The sequence below is a fragment of the Musa acuminata genome, chromosome BXJ2-4 (genome assembly GCF_036884655.1).
Source record: "Musa acuminata AAA Group cultivar baxijiao chromosome BXJ2-4, Cavendish_Baxijiao_AAA, whole genome shotgun sequence".
In the NCBI taxonomy this organism is placed as follows: Eukaryota; Viridiplantae; Streptophyta; class Magnoliopsida; order Zingiberales; family Musaceae; genus Musa; species Musa acuminata.
The window spans coordinates 31,729,585-31,751,772 of record NC_088341.1 but is presented as its reverse complement, the minus strand read 5'-3'; the positions used below and the strand labels follow the sequence as shown (position 1 = coordinate 31,751,772).

Here is a 22,188-nt window from a genome sequence, read left to right as displayed (position 1 = left end):
GTGTTACGACGAGTAGAAGTTCAGATATGAGATGTTCGCCAAAACCTATATCTTATTGGATATACATTAAGCCCATGAATTATTGAATTATATGGATGAGATCTAATAAGAGTCAATGAGAGATTATTGGATAGAGATCCACTAATATAAGAGGCTTAGGTAGTTGGAAGAAGATTCAATACCCAATATTGTAGGATCTATTATGGTTAAGTTAATAGAGGGCCTCTATAAATAGGAGAGAACCAAAGGGTTATAAGCTAGGCTTTTTGGCTGCCACCTCCTATTTTCCTCTCCCCTTCTCCTCCTCCTTAACCAATAGGTGTGGAGATTTGGGCAAGGATTCAAGGAGCATCTTCGAAGCCCTTACTGTATAGGTCACCGCTAAAGAGGAGAGCCTTGACCTCTTTTATCCTCTCACACATATCTGTAGAAATTCAGGGATATATGATCTTCCTAGGTAACATAACTATCTCAGACGTGGTTTTCAATTTCGTAAATTTTTACACACCAATCTTCATACAACGATGAACACCTTTTGAAAAATTTATGATTTTGTTTTATGTTCTTCTGATGTACATGTGATGTAATCTCTAGATTTCCTTATAATAGATGTCTCATCTTCTTACTATTGGGAAACCTTGGGGAGCATTACATACACATCGAAAAAATAAAATAAAATAGATTTCCCAAAATAACAATATCTAATCTTCGTACGACGATTGAGAGCGAAAAACTCATAAAAATCGAAAAATGCATAAGATGAAGTGGCAATCTCGTGCTCTCCTTTATAGCGGTGATCCATACAGCAGATGAAGCGATAACGCACCTCCTTTTGCAGCACATGCTTTTCCTCACTTTTGCGTACCACAAGGCAGTAGTAATTCAAGAAGGGATCAACCCTTCTTGCTATCCTCACACCCCAAATAGGGCTGATGGCAAAGAAGGAAAGGGAGGGAGGAGAATAGGAGGTGAGCGGCCAAAGGAGTCTAGTCCATGATCCTTTAACCCCTCATATGATGGATGCAACTGGTCTCATAGCTGCTCGCATGTGGACACTAGGGATATAGTACATGTGCTCATTGGAGAATAAGTTTACTGATTAATCCACTTACGAAATGCTGGATGGTTGATGATACCTTATTGTCATACAACGATTTTGTAGTCTCAGTGGTGTATATGGTCCTTAGACTTGAGACACTAAGGATCTCCTATATAAGTGCTTCATTCTTTGATACTAGACTTATAGGTTTGGATGTCTCAGATCTAGTACAACCGACCATTGAGAGTGGCAATCGACTTTACGAGGGCTATTGAGTGTCGATAGAGGATCATCCACTCTCGGTGTCATGAGAGGAATATCTCATGTGTGTCTTCTTCAGACAAATTCCCGGGCATGGTCATTCGGATTGAGAGAGAAAGAGTTCTCCGGGAGAATCCGATTAAAGCGAGACTCGAGTAGAAACCGTATGGGTCTTACAGCACCATACCCGGTATATGATCTCTAGGATATTATATGGACGAGGGACTATAGATATACGATAACTGAGGACAAACAGGTCCAATGGATTGGATTCCCTTGTATCGTCTATGGACTACGGTGTAGTGGCCTAGTACATCCGTAGTCGATGAGTCGAGTAAATTATTATGAAGATAATAATTCACTAAGCCAAAAGGAGTTCTGACATGTATGACTCACGACCAACTCGATATTGGGCCTAAAGGGTTACACACATATGATAGACACTACAATGAGTATAGGTACGGATATGAGATATCCGCCGGAGCCCCTATCTTATTGGATATCCAATAAGCCCCTGCATTATTGGATTCTATGGATGAGATATAATAAGAGCTCATGAGAGATTATTGGATAGAGATCTACTAATCTAAGAGGCTTGGGTAGTTGGATGCAGATCCAATACCCAATAGGAGAAGATCCATTAGGGTTTGACAGGGGACCTCTATAAATAGGAGGGATTCAGTAGTTTATATGCAAGAGCATTTACTTGCCTCTCTTATTCTCCCCCTCTCCATCTCAGAGCAGGTCTGAAGTTTTGAGGAGCGTCGTCGCAACACTGTTGTGTGGATCACCGCTAGAGAGGAGGACGCTTGACCTCCTTCACCCTCTCCTAGAGATCTATAAGGATTCAAGGATATACAATCTCCCTAAGTAACACAATATACTCTATATGCAGTTTTATGTTTTGCTGATTTTGCGCACCAATCTTCACACGACGACGAACATCTTTTTAGGAAATTTGAGATTTTGTTTTCTTGTTCTTCCGCTGCGCATATGATGTCACCCCCAAAGATTTTCCAACATAAGTCTAGTATCAAAGAGCGGAGTACTTGTATAAAGCATTCTTGATGTCTCAAATCTAAGGATCAGATACACAATCGGGACTATAGAATTGTTGTCTAATGAAGATGTATCATTATCCAACTAGCATTCTATAAGCAAATCATCTAGTGAACTTATTCTCTAATGAGCACATGTAATATACCCCTAATGTCCCCACATAAGTAGCTATGCGACCAATTACCTCCATAATATGGATGGGTATATAATACACCGATATGTTCGGTTATCTCGATGTTCCTCTCGAGTAACCTATGATTAGAAATATTTAGGGTCTATATTTATTGGCAAATTGGTCTCATTATCATGATCTAATTCTCATTGCACAGATCTAAGGGTATCATAAAATATTCATCATCAAATATAAAGTAAAAAATATAATAATAATAATAACCAAAAAGATTATGTAGCGTATCACACGTGTCATCACTTACGTGATTGGCTTGCTGTACACTTATAACTAGCACTTATAATATCATTATTGGTCGTCCAACCCTCAACAGATTATGCACAGTCATCTCAACCTACTACATGGCTCTAAGGTTCCTAACTAGCTTTGGGATGAGGTAACTTAGGAGCAACCTGAGGGAGCCCTGCCAATACTATCTTACATCAGTCATACTTCCAAGGAAGACCTCTCTCCATCCAATAGTTGGATCCAAAAAAGCCAACCCTTCAAGTTGCTCATCAAGGCTAGTGAGCCTTTGGTGGTGGTCCCGTTGGACTCGTCATGCTAGATTGGATTGTCAAAATTGGCTCAACAGAAGAAAGAAAGATTGTGCTCATCAATTTTATGTGGCATAACATCAAAGTCTTTTCCTAGATCCATAATGGCATACCGAAAATTGATTAAACTATGACTCAATATTATCTTAATATCGACTAAGAGTAACGATCCGTTCGTTAAAAGCTTAAGAGATTTGCCCCTGATGGATAAATGATAATTGAAGGGGAAGTTAATAAAATATTATATGTTGATTATATCCATGAGGTCCACTACCCAAAGTAGCTCATGAATGTAATTCTTGTGAAAGAGAATAATAGAAAGTCACATATGTGCATTGACTATACTCATCTTAATAAAGCTTGTCCAAAGATAGTTACCCTTTATCTCAAATTGATCAATTGGTTGATGTAACCTCAGTTACTTAATTTTATAGATACATTTTCTGATTATAACCAAATCAGGATGGTGCAAGAAGACGAGAAGTATACTTTCTATATCACTGATCAATGGTTGTGTCACTACAAAGCCATACATTTTGGACTCAAGAACATCGAGACAACATATTAAATAATAGTTGATAAAAAGTGTCTGACCCTAGATAGGAAGCAATATGTAGGTATATGTCGATGATATACTAATCAAAAGTTTATCATCCAAAACCCATCTAGTTAATTTGGATGAGAGTTTTACCACACTTAAGAAATTTTGAATGTCTCAGCTTCACAAAGTGTGCCTTTGGAGTCAGTTCCAGAAAGTTCTTAGGCTTTAAAGTCCATTGAGCCAAAATCGACATCAACAAGGAGAAAATACAAGCTATCCTCGATATGAAGCCTCTGACATCTATAAAGGAGGTATAATAGTTAACTGAGCAGATTACAGCTCTAAGTTGTTTCCTTTCCAGAATAGGTGATTGTTGCTTATAATTTTTCAAGATCCTAAAGCAACTAAAATTTTCAATCGATCAAACAATGCTAGACAGCATTCGAGAACTCAAGGAGTACTTGGTGGCATAGCCCCAATTGTCTAATCCTAACCTCAAGGAAGAATTATACTTATATCTCTTGATGACACTAGCAATAGTGAGCTCTATCTTAATCAGGAAGTATGATAATGTTTAGAGGCTAATATAAAAGATATAAAGACTCAATACCCAATTTTTTAAAAATTTGTATATACTTTAATCTTGTTGGTAAGAAATATTCACATGTACTTCCATTCCCACCACATCATCATGATAACAAACCAATTGATGCATTGGATCTTATACATCGATGAGCAACTCCTGAAGTGTGCAATAGAGCTTATTGAGTTTGACATCTCTTATCAATCGTGCACTGCCATAAAAGCTCAAGTCTTAGCTAACTTCGTCATAGAGATAATGGCAATAGACGAGTCAACCACTTGTTAATCCTCGATCTTGGGTCCTCCATGTCGATCGATCTACAACTGTTAAAGAGGGAGGTGGACTTGTCCTTCAAAGTCCCGATAGGGAGATATTTGAGTATTTTCTTCACTTCAAGTAAAAAGTATTAACAATGAAGCTAAGTATGAAGCTCTCATAATGAGACTTTGCATTAGTCAGGATATGCTGATAAATAAGTTAGAAGTTTACAATAACTCCTAGTTGGTTGTCAACTAGATGAATAGGACCTACGAGGCTTGTGATCCGGTCATAACTCTCTACCTCCTTGTAGCAAAGCAAATGATTACAACCATCCCTTCCTTCGTCATCAAACAAATTTCCTAGGAGCATAATGTTATAGCTAACTCCTTATCAAAACTAGCTTTCAACGCTTACTCAATGACAAGGGGGTACTGATGTGACTTTTCTTGAGTTCACTTGGCTATGAGATATATTATGTTATTTAAAAACGAAGGATTTGTTAGTCGATCCCAACCATGCCAGGTCTGGAGGCAATATGTTTGATTTTGCATAATAAATTAAGTCTCTCACCCAACCACCCAAGCACATTTATCACATTTTGAATTTTTTTTCATAAGATCACAATAATTTTTCACTAGTATATCAAGAGCCAAATAAATAAATATTACTTTATTAATATACAAACACTAGAGATATTTATTATAATTTATTTATTCATCAAAATATAAGTCAAAAGTAGCCATGGATTTTATTGAGAAACACAATGATATCAACTCAAAAATAAAATTCAGTTGGTTCCATGTAACGATAGAGGAAGATATGCTCTCCATTGAAATTCGATTTAGTACTACTATGAGGTTGTTTTGAAAATAAAAAAATAAAATAAAAAAAATTAGCAACGTCAAGTAGGAACTCATATAATTCATCTGTAAAATAAATATATATCTAAAAATTAATCATCTACATACATTAAATGCCCAAAGAAGCATTCCCCCGATAACAGATAGAGAAGCTTTATCATACGGGACGAGTTTATGTTCCCATAACAGCAAATGAAGACAAATCCATATCGCACTCCCAACAACGAATAGAGTGGTATTCTATACCTACCAAAATGGGGATATGTTTCTCTTAACAGTAGATAGAGGAACTATCCAGTAATAATATTTGATAGTTTACTAATCCTCGAAGGGAATTACCCTACCTACCCTTGATAGAAAAATAAAATCATCTCAAACTGATCATATCTATATTGGGATAAAATAATATATTAAAATATCTCAATTTATTTTTTAAACATCATTACTATCAAATAATATCAAATAGTCCTCAATTTACTTAAGCCCAATTGATCCAATTAAACTTGATTTAATTAGAATTTAACTGAATTGATCTCTAACCCTTATTTAAATAGTTTAGAACCATATTAAATTAGTATAATTTGGATTAGATTGGATTCAATTTAGGTTAAACAAACTTGAATAAATTAAACTGATTCAAAATCACTTTGAATCAATCTAAACTGATGAAATTTGATTTAATTCAATCATATTTGGGCTCAAATTAAACAAAGTAAGAACAATGAGCTAGATTGGATGGCATTGGGTTGTGTTGGGCTAGCCCTATACTAGTCATGTGCACTATACATGATTATCCATGTTGAGCTGGGTTAAGCTAGCCTATAGGCTAAGTCAAACTGTTGGCTGAGCTTAGCTTACGGGTTGTGGCCGAGCTTGTTGGCTAATTTCAGTCCAAATCCTAATCAAATTTATCATTTCCAAATTATAGCATCATAGGATTATAATAAGAACATCTAGACATTAAGCCATTAAGACATAATAAGTAACGATAGATTAAAAAGATGAAATTGTATAAGTGAGAAAAGTAGATAAAAATTAAATAAAAATATATTAAATGGTTATATTTTTATTTGTTATATCTATATTTTGTATTAAAACTAATAATAATCTAGTTAATTGTCTAACTAAAGGCTTAAATATGATTAAGGTCCTAACATCATTAAGGGAGATAAGTATTTACTTAAAAATGAGTCTTCCATCAATAGAAACCCAACCTTTGTGATAGGATCGTTGAAGAAAGTTTAATATGATAATAACAAATATAATGATTAGTACTTTAGTATATATAGATATGAAGTTTATCACTAACCCAATCATTATTGTGATTAGTAGTCCTATACAGAGGTATATGAAGAGCATAGCTCTAAAAGAGATGAGAGGTGATATTTTTTATGAGATTGACTCTACACACATCTTTGGTAAGGGCTCTCCTATATGAAAAGAATCCATAGACAACCATAACTAGGGATTTAGGTATTCCTTAGAATTTTTCATGAATAAATAAAATACTCGTCCATGGCCATTAATGTATAACCTGCGAAGATATATTCTATACCATATATGAGTCAGTTGAAGTCTAGATCAAATGAACATAATTCAAGACTTCATTCACTTCATTTCCTTCATAGGGATGTTTACTTCACTAAATGAGATAAGTTTTTTAAAAGACATCTCATCGACCATATAATACATGTATCAATAACATTTAATTTTTAATAATTTTATTTCTTATTTATTTAAGTTATTTATTTATTTGAAAAAATTAATTTTTTTTAGGGGATTGTTAGAACTTGAAGGAAAAAAACTCAAATTCCCCTTAACTATTGAGGGACTTTAGTCCCACATTGACCATTAGGAATTCTCTCTTGACTCTTTTACTCTTCTCTTAAAATTTTATAAGATTTATTAAAAATAAAGTTGATCTAAGTTTATTTATATATATTTGGGTTTATTGAGTTAGATTTAGGTATAGATTTGAGATTAATATATATTTTATTTATTTTATAACACATTGGATAATTATAAAATTATCAATTTGCCCTTAGCTATAGTAATCGTCATTGTAGAGGTACCGCACGCTGTGCAGGTGTGTGCCATGCACGAGCGTAATGTTCACCTACACTCACGTATCGTGAGAGTGTGTGCTAGCGAGAGTGTGTCGTTGCACTGCTCACTGTTGCATTTGTACAGGGCTATTGACGCTTGCTTATTGGTTGGGATTATAAACTACATTTCAGCCAACATTGAGTGTCAAAAGAATAATTTTGAGAAAATAGAGAAAGAGAGGAAGAAAGGTAGGAGAAGTTTTCTAATTTTCACTCATTTTTTCTCAATTTCTTTTATTTCATCTTGTGTGAAGTGTTTATAAATTCTTCATACTCATGCTCATAAAAGAATAATAAAATAGTTCTATCTTGGGTGACTCCTCGACAACACTTGCATGAGGTTGAGAAATACACTTAGGATAGTGTTTGCATGACTTTGTGTTTCTCTTCTAAACTTTTTATTTTAATTTCTATATATTTAATCTGTTTTTAATTTAATCAAAGGTTCTTTTAGTATTATTGTTCTATATACACGGGCACCCCCCGCATCAGCTAGTTCATGCATTAGGTTTAATGAACTTAGGCGATCAAATAAATTATTCTAAGTTGTGGATCTGATCTTACTCGACTCGCTTTAAAAATAGAAGAAAAGAATATTGTAAACTATTAATATAATTAAGTAGCAAAACATCTGACAAAATCAAGGGGCGCTGTCATAATAGCGGAAGTGAATGTAGTTAGGGTTATTTTTCACTAATAAGAGAGAGCAAATTTAGCTAGGACTATTTTTCATTAATAAAAAAAATATTATCTCATGATCTCATTTTTTAAAAAAAATAGTAGTTGCAGTTGTCTCAATAGACCACTTTGGAGCAATATAATTACGGATGACATTTTGTTTTCATTTTTAACTAGTAGACATCTTAGATGACATCTTGGTGGTGTTGATTTGAGTCGATGTACTGAGATTTGGCTAAAATGATAGGATATTATTTTGTTGGCTTGAATTTGTTAGAATTAAACTTGTAAGTGTTATAAAGAGATTCATTTCATCAAAAGAAAGGTTCATTGAGAGAGATTCATTATATCAAGAAGAAAAAATAGATTAAAAATCTATGAAAGGATAAATCAAATTGGTTATTGGTTCGTGAAAAGATTTCTTGAAAGAGAATGATTCATCTTGAATACAATTGATGTAATGCATCTTTGAGGACTATATAAACCTTAACATGATAAAATATATATATATATATATATATATATATATATATATATATATATATATATATATATATATATATATATATATATAGTTTCTGAAATTGTAAAGACTTTTCTTGATAGAAATATAGAAGATTGAAGCTTGTCCTACTCTTCCTCGTAACTCTATCCCTTCTTCCTATCAAAATCAATAGAATTTTTCTTCTCCTAATGACTTGTTATACCTTGCACACTAATTTTACTTGCTATTTAATCTTTGAACTCCATGTTTGCAAGTTCTGTTTTCGTGTTGAAGTTTCACAACTTTTGCCAAGGTTTCTTTGATCATCTTCGTTCCACATTTTGTATAGACCGGGCAATGTTATCCACTTTAGGTTGTCGCAGGCAAAAGCCATGGAACACATCAAATTGAGGGTGACAAAAGGAAACCTTTTTATGATAGCGAAGAGCACAGACAAGTGCTACACTATGTTGATGAACTACTGTACCGTAGGCTGGATTGAATCCTTCCCTTCCCCTTTCGTCTCACATGAACATTATGCCTTTTGCCTTTATGTACTCATATATGTTTTTTCCACTCTCATAGTTCTACTAATCTCATGAGTATGGTAATCATATTTTATCGGCAACCAAGCAACTGCATGCTCAGTACCAATATATATTTCTGCATATACCCATGATGCTCAAATTGTAAAAGATTAATCTAATGAGCTACTCTCTACGAAGCTTTGGAGGACAATGATCGATTAAAGACCACTCCAGAAGAGTGTTTTCAAATCAACTTGGTGTGACCAGCCGTAGCGGTTAGCAGAAGAATAAAGACTTGCATTTGGTTTTTGTTGCTTCAGGAAAAGCTTTATGATATTGGATATTCTGAATTTGATCATGCAACTACTAAGAGCACAATTCTACATGCATGTTAATTTGATAGTCCAGTTAGTCGAACATAATATATCTGATGCTTCTTTCTTCCTTCACTGCATCTGCCACAGGTTATGATAGAAATAGCCGTCATGCTAAGTCTCTTGATTTATGCTTGTTGTGTGTTTATGTAATCGCGGACAAAATATTGCTTCTCTTCTCTTGTTGGCTTGAATGTTTCTTTGATCATCTTTGTTCCTCCACATTTTCGCATAGGCCATTAAACATATCAAATTGAAGGTGGCAGAAAGGAATTTATCCTTTTAAATAGGGAATAATAGTGCAGAGAAGCGTTTCAGGAGTTGGCGAACTATGGCAAGCAGGAACAGACATAAATGAATGAATTCCTGTAGAGGTAATAACAAAGAGATTTGCCTTTGTGCGAAGCCTTAAAGATCATGGTCTTCTTCTATATCCTTTTAAGCTTCTTCCATTTCCACTCAATTTTGAAGTGAAATTTTGGCTGATTATTATGACTAAAATACATCAGAATTTAGATAATTTTCTTTAAAGGGAACTATAATGTTCATCAAGTGAAAGTGACCTTTTTTTTTAATTTGGGCTCCGAAGAATAATCGATTAACCAATTTATCCAATAAAATTTTAGAATTCCAAATGAATCAAGAAGAAGACTTTCATTATCGTTATGGATATCCATGTTGTTCTAAATATAAGTAAATTAAATGAATGAGTCGAAGTCGAAGAAGACAATGATAGAACAAAATCCATCGACCACAGATAGATATTAGATCAAAAATACTGTTAGAGAATTTGAAAATAAAGGGTTTTTCTAGAAATAGAGATTTTATTTTTTAAGAATTCGTCTAAAAGGCTTAGCGCATATATATCGTTTGTAAAACCTAGCAAAAATATGATGATGATATTTTAGGTACATACTTACGAGTTCTCTTTGATTAGTAATATTAAACATGCAGTCGTCTCTTGCTTTTTTTTTTTTTTTTATTGAACCAACCATAAATAATAGTTTAAGATATTATATATTTCCAAGCTTCCCTTTAATGATTGAAGAGATGATTGGTGTAATTATAAATGAAACCTAACCCAAGTAAACGTGTTCGGTCGGCCTCAATGAGGTGTGCTGTGGGGACACGATATCAGCAATACAAAATTAATCAAATATTTGTATGACATATTTGTTTTGAAAAAAAACTTTCATTTTTATTTTTTTCCTTGAAAAAGTGTCTCTTTCTTTCTATATTGAATAATATCTAACATTTCTCTCATCAATCCTAATATAATTTTTTCATTAATTTTGATTCAAATAATATTATAATATTTTGATCATCAAAATAAAAATAATACTATAATTGATATAAATATATTCATAGTCTCAATCAAATCAATTTTAAATCTAAAAATTTAATATCATAATAATGATAATATGATTTCACTTACATATTGTAAGTAAGTGATATAATTAGGGGGAAAAAGAACCCTAATTAAGCAAATATTACTAATACAAAATAACCCTAATTAAGCGAATATTTTCATGATAACATGCGAAGAAATGAAGTACATGCCACGGAGGTATTGGGTGACTCTCCTTGTCATGATTGCTGGCAGCACGTGGCCAGAGGAGCCGCGGGTCCCACGGCGTGAGTTGTGCTCCACATGCCCGCCAAGGCGCATGTTGCTGTGGATCGACCAGAGGTGGGGCCTCACGTCGCCCTCATCATCGTCCACTTCCCACTCCCGATGATTGATGTAGACAGAATAAACAAAGCAGGGAGGAGAAGATGATCGCCAACCCTTCCTTTCGTAATGTCCCTTCTGAACCAATTTTAATCGCATTCATTATGATGCCTGCATTATGAAGATGGTCACACCTGTACTTCACCAAGTGTTTGGTGGAGAAGATGAACAGTGGAAGGATAGATCATTGATCCAAGTAGCCGTTGAGGTGAGTCCAAGGCTGTCGCTTCCTGCAACGGGCGTCTCCCAGCGCCCGTATGACCTAAATCTCTGCATTCATCATGCCCACGCTGTCCTGTTCTGCAAGCTTTACGGGGATGAGATAACAGTGAAACATAATGGGTTTGGATGAGCCAAGCGAACAGAATCCATTAAAGAGGCAAGACGACGGTGCAAGGCTGCAGCCAGTGGGGAAAAGAGGAAGGGACAAGAGTGACCTGCAGACGTCCTTTGTCTGTCTTGTTCACTGCAAACTTGCCTGTACATGTGTTATCCTTGCATTGATACTGATGCACATCGAAGCATCCATGGTGAGATCATTATTACCCTCAGGGTATGAGAAGGATGATAGAGAAGCCTTCTGAACATGGACTTCCGAGTGGTGTACCTATTAAACCACTACATAAACCCAGTAGAAAGACAGCAACATTAGGTGATGATTCTTCTACCTAATCCTATCCTTTTTTACTATAAAATGGTAAAAGAAAGGAAGCGTCTGGACAATTTTATATCATAAATCAAAAATCATTGTTTTGTTCACCATCAGTACCTCTATAAAGACACCTGAGCGGTCCTTAATTCCCTTCACATGTTCTCTTCTGTTGCTCCAGAAGGTTGGTGAGGAAGAGAAGTCCTCTGTGTGTGTGTGTGAGAAAGAGAGAGAGAGAGAGAGAGAGAGAGAGAGAGAATGGAGGGGAAGGAGGAGGATGTGAAGCTTGGAGCCAACAAGTTCTCAGAGAGGCAGCCCATAGGGACGGCAGCTCAGGACAAGGACTACAAGGAGCCACCACCAGCACCCCTCTTTGAGCCAGGGGAACTCAAGTCTTGGTCCTTCTACAGGGCTGGGATCGCGGAGTTCGTGGCCACCTTTCTCTTCCTCTACATCACCATCCTCACTGTCATGGGGGTGGTCAAGTCCAGCAGCAAGTGTTCCACTGTGGGCATCCAGGGAATTGCGTGGGCCTTTGGAGGCATGATCTTTGCTTTGGTCTACTGCACCGCCGGCATCTCCGGTAAACTTTTGCTTACACCTTTCCACCTCCTCGCTTCTTGTTCCTGAGCTCATAGTTCTTGTTCTTCTTACACCTTCGCCGGCGTTTCTTGTGCAGGTGGGCATATCAACCCTGCTGTGACCTTTGGGCTGTTCCTGGCGAGGAAGCTGTCCCTCACACGGGCCATCTTCTACATGGTGATGCAGTGCCTGGGCGCCATCTGCGGTGCCGGCGTCGTCAAGGGGTTCCAAAAGGGAGTCTACCAGAGCAACGGTGGCGGAGCCAACGTCGTGGCCTCCGGCTACTCCAAGGGCGACGGATTGGGCGCCGAGATCGTGGGCACCTTCATCCTGGTCTACACCGTCTTCTCCGCGACCGACGCCAAGCGCAACGCCAGGGACTCCCACGTGCCTGTAAGCCCCCCTTGCTTTCGTGTAGCTCTCACAGCTTTCGCTTGTCGAAGCAGAGGCTAACGAGAAGTGAATGATGGGTGATGAACAGATTCTTGCGCCCTTGCCCATCGGATTCGCTGTCTTCCTGGTTCACCTGGCAACCATCCCGATCACCGGCACCGGCATCAACCCTGCTCGGAGCCTGGGAGCTGCCGTCATCTACAACAAGGACCATGCCTGGGATGACCATGTAAGCATGTTAAAGTGGATGCACGATTAAGCTGCAGACTCCCAACCCTTACGACAATTCTGATGTAGCTTCGTGTTTGTGTTGATGCTTTCACAGTGGATCTTCTGGGTCGGTCCCTTCATTGGAGCTGCCCTCGCTGCCCTCTACCACCAGGTGGTCATCAGAGCCATCCCATTCAAGAGCAGATCCTGAGTGTTCTTCTCTGCATGGACTCTCCATCAGATCCACATGTCTACCTTCCGTTTGCAGATCAGTTTGTTGTGTTCTTCCTTCCTTTCTTTCTTAATCATCTTAAAATTCCACTGTCGTGCATTCATGTACTGCTGCTGCTGGTGATCGAGTATGTAAATTAAGTAATGGTGTAGTGAATTCCAGTCTTCTGCTGCTTCAGGAGAGCTCGTTTCTTTCTTATTCACCCACGAGTTGGCAACAACAGATGCACAGATGCTTGCAAGAACAGTAGTGTGTGGTGTGGCATTTGTGCCGTGGAAGGACAATGATTGAGAGTGTGTGGTTTGGATAAACACTGAGGCGGCACCAATTCTGGATTTCTTCTCGATTCTGTGGTTCCACTTCATTCAGATTAGCTCTCACAAAGTATGGCATGTCTCGAAGGAAAAGGACATCCTACCTGCAGGTTTACAGTAATCTGCACGAGTTCTCAGAAGAATTTTACAAGCGAGTTTTGAAGGATACAAAGATATTATACACAAATTGATTGAATTTGGATCTCTCATAAGTTGTCTAATAGATTGTTAGATACAATTGGATTAGGCTTAAGAAATTAAAAGATATATCATATAATTTATATTACATCTAGTAGGCCGTTGTGTAGACATTAGCGTTGACTATTTGTTGGGAAGGAAATGGAGAAAATTTGAGGTCAAAAAGAGAAATGTATCGTAGATTAATAATCAAATAATGTATTAGAAAGTTAGCTTAAGATTAATGTGGTTTAGTAAATTTGTATATATATTTATGAAGAAAATTAAATTCTTTCTGATCAATTATAAGATCTATTTTCACTCTAGTATGACGCTTTTTATATACCTCTCAACCTTCTCTCTTTATTTTCACTCAAAAATTGAGAAGCTTGTTGTTTTATTCATTCAGATAATATGTACAACCTTCTCTCTTTATTTTCACTCAAAAAATTGAGAAGCTTGTTGTTTTATTCCTTGAGATAATCTATATTTATAGAGGATTTAAGAAAGAGATTTCTCTATCATGTACTTAATCAAATCGTGCATTTAAATTTATGATTGATCCTTAATTCATAAATTGATTGAGGATATAAAGAATACAAAATTATCATTCTATATTTGTCTCCATCATGATACTCTATCACGCCCTCATAAGATTAAACTTCATATTAAACTTCCAATAAGGATACAAATTTTGAACCAATGTAATTGAAATATTGTATGAGTGAGATGTCTTGGGAGAGAGTCCACTAGTTTGTCAAAAGTATGAACGTGCTAGTCATAGGTGCCCTACAAGCGTGAGTGATGATACGTGTGACTTGACACTCAGTCTTTTTGTTTATTATTATATTTTAGTATTTTATCACTTTATATTGTTTATTGCTTGAATATATTGTGATATCTATGGATCTGTGCAATGAGAATCAAATCGTGATGAGATCACGATAATGAGACCGATTCACCTTTAAACACATGTCCTAAATAATTCCGATCATAGATTACTCGAGAGGGACATCTAGATAATCACACAGACTAGTGTGTTGTATACTTGTCCATTTGATGGATGCAGTCGGTCTTATAATTGTTCGTGTGAGAATACTATGGATACAGTACAGGTGCTAATTGGAGAATGAGTTCACTGATTGATCCGCTTACGGAATGCTGGATGGTTGATGATACCTTATTGTTAAACAACGATTTCGTAGTCCCAATAGTGTATCTGGTCCTTAGAATTGAGACACCAAGGATGTCCTATATGAGTATTCCATTTTTTGATACCATATTTATAAGTCTAGAGGTTCCAGATCTAGTACAGTCGGTCATCGGGAGCGGTAGTCAACCTTACGTAGACTATTGAGTGTCGATAGAGGATCATCCACTCTCGATGTCATGAGAGGAATATCCTATGTGTTCTTGCTCAGACAAACCCCTAGTTAGGGTCATTTAGATTAAGAGAGAAAGAGTTATCCAGGAGAATCCGATTAGAGCGAGACTCGAGTAGAAACCATATGGGTCCGATAGCACTATGCCCGGTATACCGTCTCTGGGATATTATATAGATGAGGGACTATAGGTACACAGTAATTGATGATAGATAGGTTCAATGGATTGAATTTTCCTGTATCATTTAGGGACTACGACGTAGTGGCCTAGTACATCTATAGTCGATGAGTCGAGTGAATTATTATGAAGATAACAATTCACGGAGCTAGAAGGAGTTCTAACATTAGATTTTGACTTATACACCCAATATAATCTAATTGTTTCTTTTCTTAAGAGCAAATTTATCAACTTTCAAGTCTTGATTTTTTCAATAGCCTATAGTTCATCGTTCATTGCATGCACCTATTCTTTTATTTTTTTTTAGCATAAACTTTAAAACAAGTAAGTTTCAAAGCAAAATATGTAAAATTATCATATCGATATATTTATAAAAGACTACAATTTTTTTTTGAATGTGTTTTAGTATCATTATGATCACAAATCATTTAAAATATAAGAAGATTTAGGTGAGGTATTAACAATATACAATATATCAGACTTTTTCTAAGAAATTTCTATTGCTTTAGAATTTCAAATTTTTTCTTTCTTAAAAATAATATCAAGATTTATGATTAATTTCTTAGTTATAGGATCACATAGTTTAAAAACTTTTATTTCATTACTATACCCCATAAATATATATTTAATATTTTTATCACCAAGTTTAATTTGTTTTTAATACATATATGAGAGTGAGCAACATAACCAAATATCTGAGGAAGGTGGAACACTGTAAGACCGTTGGCTCACCAGCTACCTTAACCTCCGTCTCTCAGTCATAAGAAGCACTGCCGTTGGTTGCAGCTCCAACTCACATTGAATTCCGACGGCGTCGGGATCAATCAGAGACATCAAAGAACTGTGCGATGAGTCAGGGCATACTACCGGTGCAATGCACGTTCGTTAGGACAAGTCATCAGTCCCTGAAGAAGACTACGTCAGTGATATCAGCGACGGCAAGTAACTGTTAGAGAAGAAGGCTTTCATAAATGGAGGCACTAATGAATCTGGCGGTGGAAAACGTGAATGGATTGGTTGGATGCTAGATTTTTATCGCCCACAGTTAAACTGGGACTGAAGAGAAGATGAGGGAGAGGGGGGAAGTTAAAGCTGGCCAGCAGCTCTTTGTAATCTGATGCTGAAAGTGTCGTACTAAATGAAAAGAGATGGGGAATTCTTTACTGGGAGAAATGGTTTGGAGTTGGGTGACCCCCTCGACCAAAGAGAGGAGGAGCAGTAGGTAACGTGGTTAAATTCTAGGCCTTGAGATCATAAGCCTATGTTGATGTCGCCTCGATTAGATTAGCTAAAGAAGAGGGACAATGGAAGACTGATCCGATCTTGTTCTTCCACAGAACGTTGTTGATGTTGAAACAACGGCGATTGAGGTTTCTAAAGACGATTTCTTTTAGAAACATGAAAGACAAAAGGAAAACAAAGAGAGAAGCGAGTCAGTATTGTAAGATATAATAGGATCGTCTGTCCGGCGTGCACAATCGTGGAGGAGGAAGACGATTGCTCGACTCCATATGATGCAAGCGATGGGCTTTCATTACTTGGGCCTTCTTTGGGCCCAAGTAATCGCTCCATAGAGGCATCATGAGTTCTTGAAATTTAGTGCTACTTAATGTTGACTCTTTCTTTCACTTTCCTTTGTAAGTCAACGTTACAGGAAGAGACTTATTATGGCATAAAAGATGTCATAACATTACCAAATCCTTGTCTCTTCAATTTCATATGGATTCTATGGTAATAGGCTATTCATGAGAAAAATAGGAAGTTAAATCTAAAACATAAATGAAAGCTGAAGTAAGTTTTATCACGACCTGACCCGATGAGATAATTGAATTATCAATTTCGTTGAGCCTTAACCATTAATTCAAAATATTTAAGTTCATATCAACATTGTACCATCATCGTGTTCTTATAAATCAATGCAAATCTTTACACATTTTTAATGTGAATTAACCTTTTTCCCTTCTATTTCATACCTTATTTTTTATTTAGACAGATGTACGAAAGCTTCATTTAGATTTTTTTTAAATGAAATAGAGATTATTTTGGTATAGGATTTCTTTCCTACCATATCCTCCTCCACCATTACAATTAAAAGTTTATTGTAATTTAAATTCATTTGGTGTTCCTTCTATTATGAATTATTTTTAGGAATAATTTTCTTTTCTATTTTCCTTTGTAGGTGATTAAAAAGTAACGTTACAATAGAAGGAGTGATTAGAAAAACCTATTCTTTTACCTTCTTTTTCTTTGACAAACTCTAATGGCTTCTTGACAATAGTGTTCTTGATAGAATCCATTGAACTGTTGTACTTTCACTCTTATTTTAATCATGGAATTGCCCAATCAATGATTGTTTAATATAAGGCCTCGCGTTGTTCGATATAAAAAGGATAGAACAATCACATCATCCAAATGGTTTCTTTCCCCAAATCCTTTTTATCTCGTTGTCGAATCGAACGTCCTCCTTTTTGTTTGTACCTCATTTTAATTTCTGGTGCTGACCAAAACGAGAGAGAAGGTAATGTTTGAGGAGAAAAGTGGAAATTGGAGGTCTGAATTGCTATTGCTCTCACAATTAGGACAAGCCAATAGGTAAGCCGGAAGGATGAGTCGAAAATAATAGAAGATAGAAACAAGAAACTTTATCGAAGTAATAAAATTTTTCTCAATAGAATAGAAAGATTTCTTCATATAGTTGGAGAAATCTTATCTTTTATCATGCCCTCGATGCAAAGAATGATTTCCACCGACTGTCGGCAAATCAGCGAAGGCTACCACGGTGAGAAAGATGAGGATTGACCGTGGAACCTCTTAGGAATGTGGTTGCAGCGACGTTGGTCGCTGGCCGAAGACAAGAACGAAGCTTTATTTTTCTCAACGACGTTGGTCGCTGGCCAAAGGCAAGAATGAAACTTTGCTTTTCTCACTGCTCTGAAGAAAATAATAGAAGATAAGAACAATTATTGAAGAAACTTTATTGAAGAAATTAAAATGTTTAAATACATTAACATGTTCCCTCTTCTATTTATACAAATTAGAAAAAAAAAATTTCCTCAACAGATAGATTTCCTCGTATAGAAAAAGAAGTTGGATCAATCTCTTACTCGGAGAATTAGCGAGTGAAAGATCAGTTTCAAGATAAAAAACAGGAGCAGTAAGAGATGCTCCGGTCCATGTCAAGTCGTCGAAGTTAAGCTCCCGCCCCAAGATCAGAGAAAACAAGCTCACTTAGCCACACTGCCCGATTCCCACACTTTACTACCGAGATCCACACACCATCTTCAACATGGGGAGAGCTCCCAAGTCGAAGAAGTCAAAGACCACACTCACCCCCTACCATATATTTACCAGAAATGGATATCTGCCATTCCCAGGATGCCGGTCCCCTCGTCATCCTTGGATCCAGGATCCAGGACCAGGAAGAGAAGACACCCCCCTCCTCCATGGCTTAGAAAAAGAGCTGGCTTGTTCCCTTCGTTTCACTCACTTCGAGAGCCTCCGACGATGTAGGCGCGACACGCATTCCAACCCATATTTGTCTCCTCGCGAAATGAACCATTGCTCAACTCGTAGAAATGTGAAGGGTGGGAGGGGTACAGCATGCATGGAACCAGTAAAAGTGATCGCCTAGCTTTTTCTCTTGCTCAACTATCCAGCACGGGGTTTGATTTCCCACCGGAGGAACTCAGAGCTTATCGTTAGATTGTTTTAGGTTCCCTAAGAGGGAGATAAATCATACATCTTTAGACGACAAACCTAATGGCAAGGCAGCATGTTCTTCCATGTCTTTTAGGAGATGGACAGGTGATGTTTGTGAGTGAATGCATTCATTCATTCGAGTTTAGTAGCGTGCATGTCATGATCCAAACTTGATGAGTTAATCTTAAGGTTTGTGAGTGAATGCATTTGAGTTCCTAGTAATATACATGAGTTAATTTATTTATTAATTTCGTTGAATCTAAATTATTAATTAAAATATCTAAGTTAAAATTAATAATAATATATGATTAGATATGTGACTAATCGAAGTATTATAATTTTTTTCACTTAAGGAAATCCATCTACGAATAATCCTTTTTGAGACTCTATATCACTTGTTGTGATTCCGATCTGATGAACTTAAATCATTGATCAAAATATTTTTTGATTTTTTTTTTCTCTTAGTTTCTTTTTGCCTTGGGCTAATGGGTTCCAACGTATACCAATGAATAAACATTCATGAAGAGGAGGGCACCGTCGACGAGGTAGATCCAACTTAGGAGCTCGGGTTTTCCCTAATTGGCAACTTGGAAGATGATGAGAGGTTGAGCACCGTTCTAATCTATGAAAACTATGCTAACTGAGAGGATCATGGCCATAATATTTTATCTCCACCATAGATCTTGGACATTGCTATCATACTTAATAATAATAATAGTAAGAATAATAATAATATTATTATTATTATTATCAATATAGCCCTTCAAAGTTAGTGTTCTTATATTCACACCAACGACGTTAGAATTTAGACTCGATATTTCATTTGCCGATTAGAATAAGGAGTGCTTTAGATATTCTATAATATATATTTTTCTTAATTTAAATTATTCACTTAATATTATTTTAGATATATGATGATTAAATGAATATATGCAAAGGATATATGCTACGTTAAATTTTCTGAGGACTTTGGATACCTTATGATATTGGGATCGGATTTGATCATCTTATAATGTAGTGAAAAAAAAGGCAAAAAAAAAGAAAAAGAAAAGATATTTGAGCCAATTACAGTCTCTATTCCCAAAAGCAGGCGACCCTACACCGCCAGGGGAAATGCATATATAAAGTTGAAAGGACTGGCCGCCTAGACTGACTGATTCCTTCTCCGTGGGGTAGCCACAAGGAAGCAAGGAATCATGCGTGAGACTATTTTTGGCTCCTAGAGCAGAGGAGCTTTGCTAAAAGTTGAGAGGGTGATGGGTTGCAGGGGAACACTTTGCATGCAGGCGAAGCAGAGGAGAATGACGGATTGCAGAGGCACGTCACATCATCCCTTCTCTTTCCCTTTCTTATGTAAAGTAACCACTGATATTTCACTCGCAGTCATTATATCTCCATGCATTCTGCGCCGCCACCTTTGGTGCAAGTACGGGACGTATATTTAAGGAAGCCGGTGGAAGATACGTAGGTACGTATTGCAGGTACACCATGCAGATATGTAGCATACATCATTTCATATTTATCCTAGCAAAATATTATGAATATTGCAGGACTTTAGAACCTAAAATCTTTCCATACAAACCATTGGAGATTGTCAGTAAGCATGCGCGTGTCATTTGCATGTTTCCTTCGATTTGCTGTATATATATATATTATATGAAGCCATGGTCCATTCTTTCCTTTCTTCTCTTTTTGTCTTCCTGGGTGCAGGTTTTCTGCGATGGAATATATGTGTTTTGAGTCATTATTTTTGGCTTTGATGCTCTCGATAAAAAGTATATACTATATAGGAAGAAGAAGCACAAAGCTCATGGGCTAAAAGTGGGTCTCATCAACCTTGGAAACCATGTCTGTGGAGATCGGAGAGCAGGTGGGGTACGAAACTTGACCACCACCATGTGGCTATGCTGCCACCTGATGTGAGAATGTTCAGCTCCACTGCTCGTAAAAAGCCATGGCAGAGACAAAAATGGTGTTGGGTAATTGGTGCAGAGTTAGGAATGTCCAAGTGGGAAGAAGCCGCTAAGGTCCTCCGCCAGGGTTTGGCTGCTTGTAGAGTCAGTCGAGGCGTCTCCTTTTTCCTTTCGTCGAATGATCACAGGTCACATGTGACAGGTGCCCACCTTAACAGGTAAATGCATCGGACTGAAGAGGACTCGATCGAACACTCGCAGGTAGATAAGTGCATGCATTTGGAACAAAAGGAATTCCTAAGTTGACTGTGCTGTTTGATGTAGTAGATGTAAGAAATAACACGATGTGTCGAGTTTCTGGGATTCAGAGGCTCAGAGCTCGACTGTATCATTGCACTTGAATACTGTAAGAGCTTATTGGTGGTGTTTAGTTTTCAGGCGCTGCAGTTGTGGTGTCTTAACTCAGCGTTTCTTTCTCCAGCGTTGAGCAGTTGCAGTCAGTCATTCCTACATAGTTCAACCCTTCCTCGGGGTTTGATGGAGTTTCTTGGACCTGCAGTCTTCCAATTCTGGCGAGTTGCTTCGATAATTCAAGTGCTGGAGTGGTTCTTGACTTGGAATCCAATGCACAAGGGAAAATAATCCGATATCTGACGTCAAATGTAGTGAAATCCCTAAATCCTAATCATCAAGTCCGCAATTATCTATTTAATTTTGAGGTGATATTACACATACACATATAAATCGATCACAATTGGGTGATTTAACGATAAAAATCATAATTTATACTTTTTTTGTCCCTTATTTTATTTTCTAAATAATAATGAGACATTTTGTTAAAATTTATAAAAATGAAAATTGAAATTATTCCAATAAATCATCCCCGTCTATGATTCAAGTTCAGATCTTAGCCTTCTGATCATCATCACAGGGTTCCGCATGAACCCGATCACCGACCGATGACCCAAACAAGGGTTGGATCTTCCTCCCCGCAACGCCCCAATCATTGGCATCATGAACGGTCATCGACGGATCACGCGCCGTCCGATCGCCACTGTACGACCTGCCTTTTGATTTCTCCTCCTCTTTCGCCATCCCCACGAAAAGGAAGAAGCGGAGGGCAATGGAAGAAAGAGACAAAATCCACCCGGCCATCCCTCTTATGACGTGGACTTATGCGAATGTTTTCTATTATTATTATTATTATTATTAATGTTTATGGTAATCGG

General features: G+C 36.9%; 1 protein-coding gene across 1 annotated transcript; it reads left to right on the top strand.

Annotated features, from left to right (window-relative positions):
- The first annotated feature begins 12,044 nt into the window (after positions 1-12,044).
- On the top strand, positions 12,045-13,473 carry LOC103968911 (aquaporin PIP1-2). The gene is made up of 4 exons (XM_009382656.3): positions 12,045-12,462; positions 12,559-12,854; positions 12,943-13,083; positions 13,180-13,473. The coding sequence occupies exons 1-4, from the start codon at positions 12,138-12,140 to the stop codon at positions 13,273-13,275; spliced, it is 858 nt and encodes a 285-aa protein (XP_009380931.2). The 5' UTR covers positions 12,045-12,137; the 3' UTR covers positions 13,276-13,473.
- Positions 13,474-22,188: the final 8,715 nt, after the last annotated feature.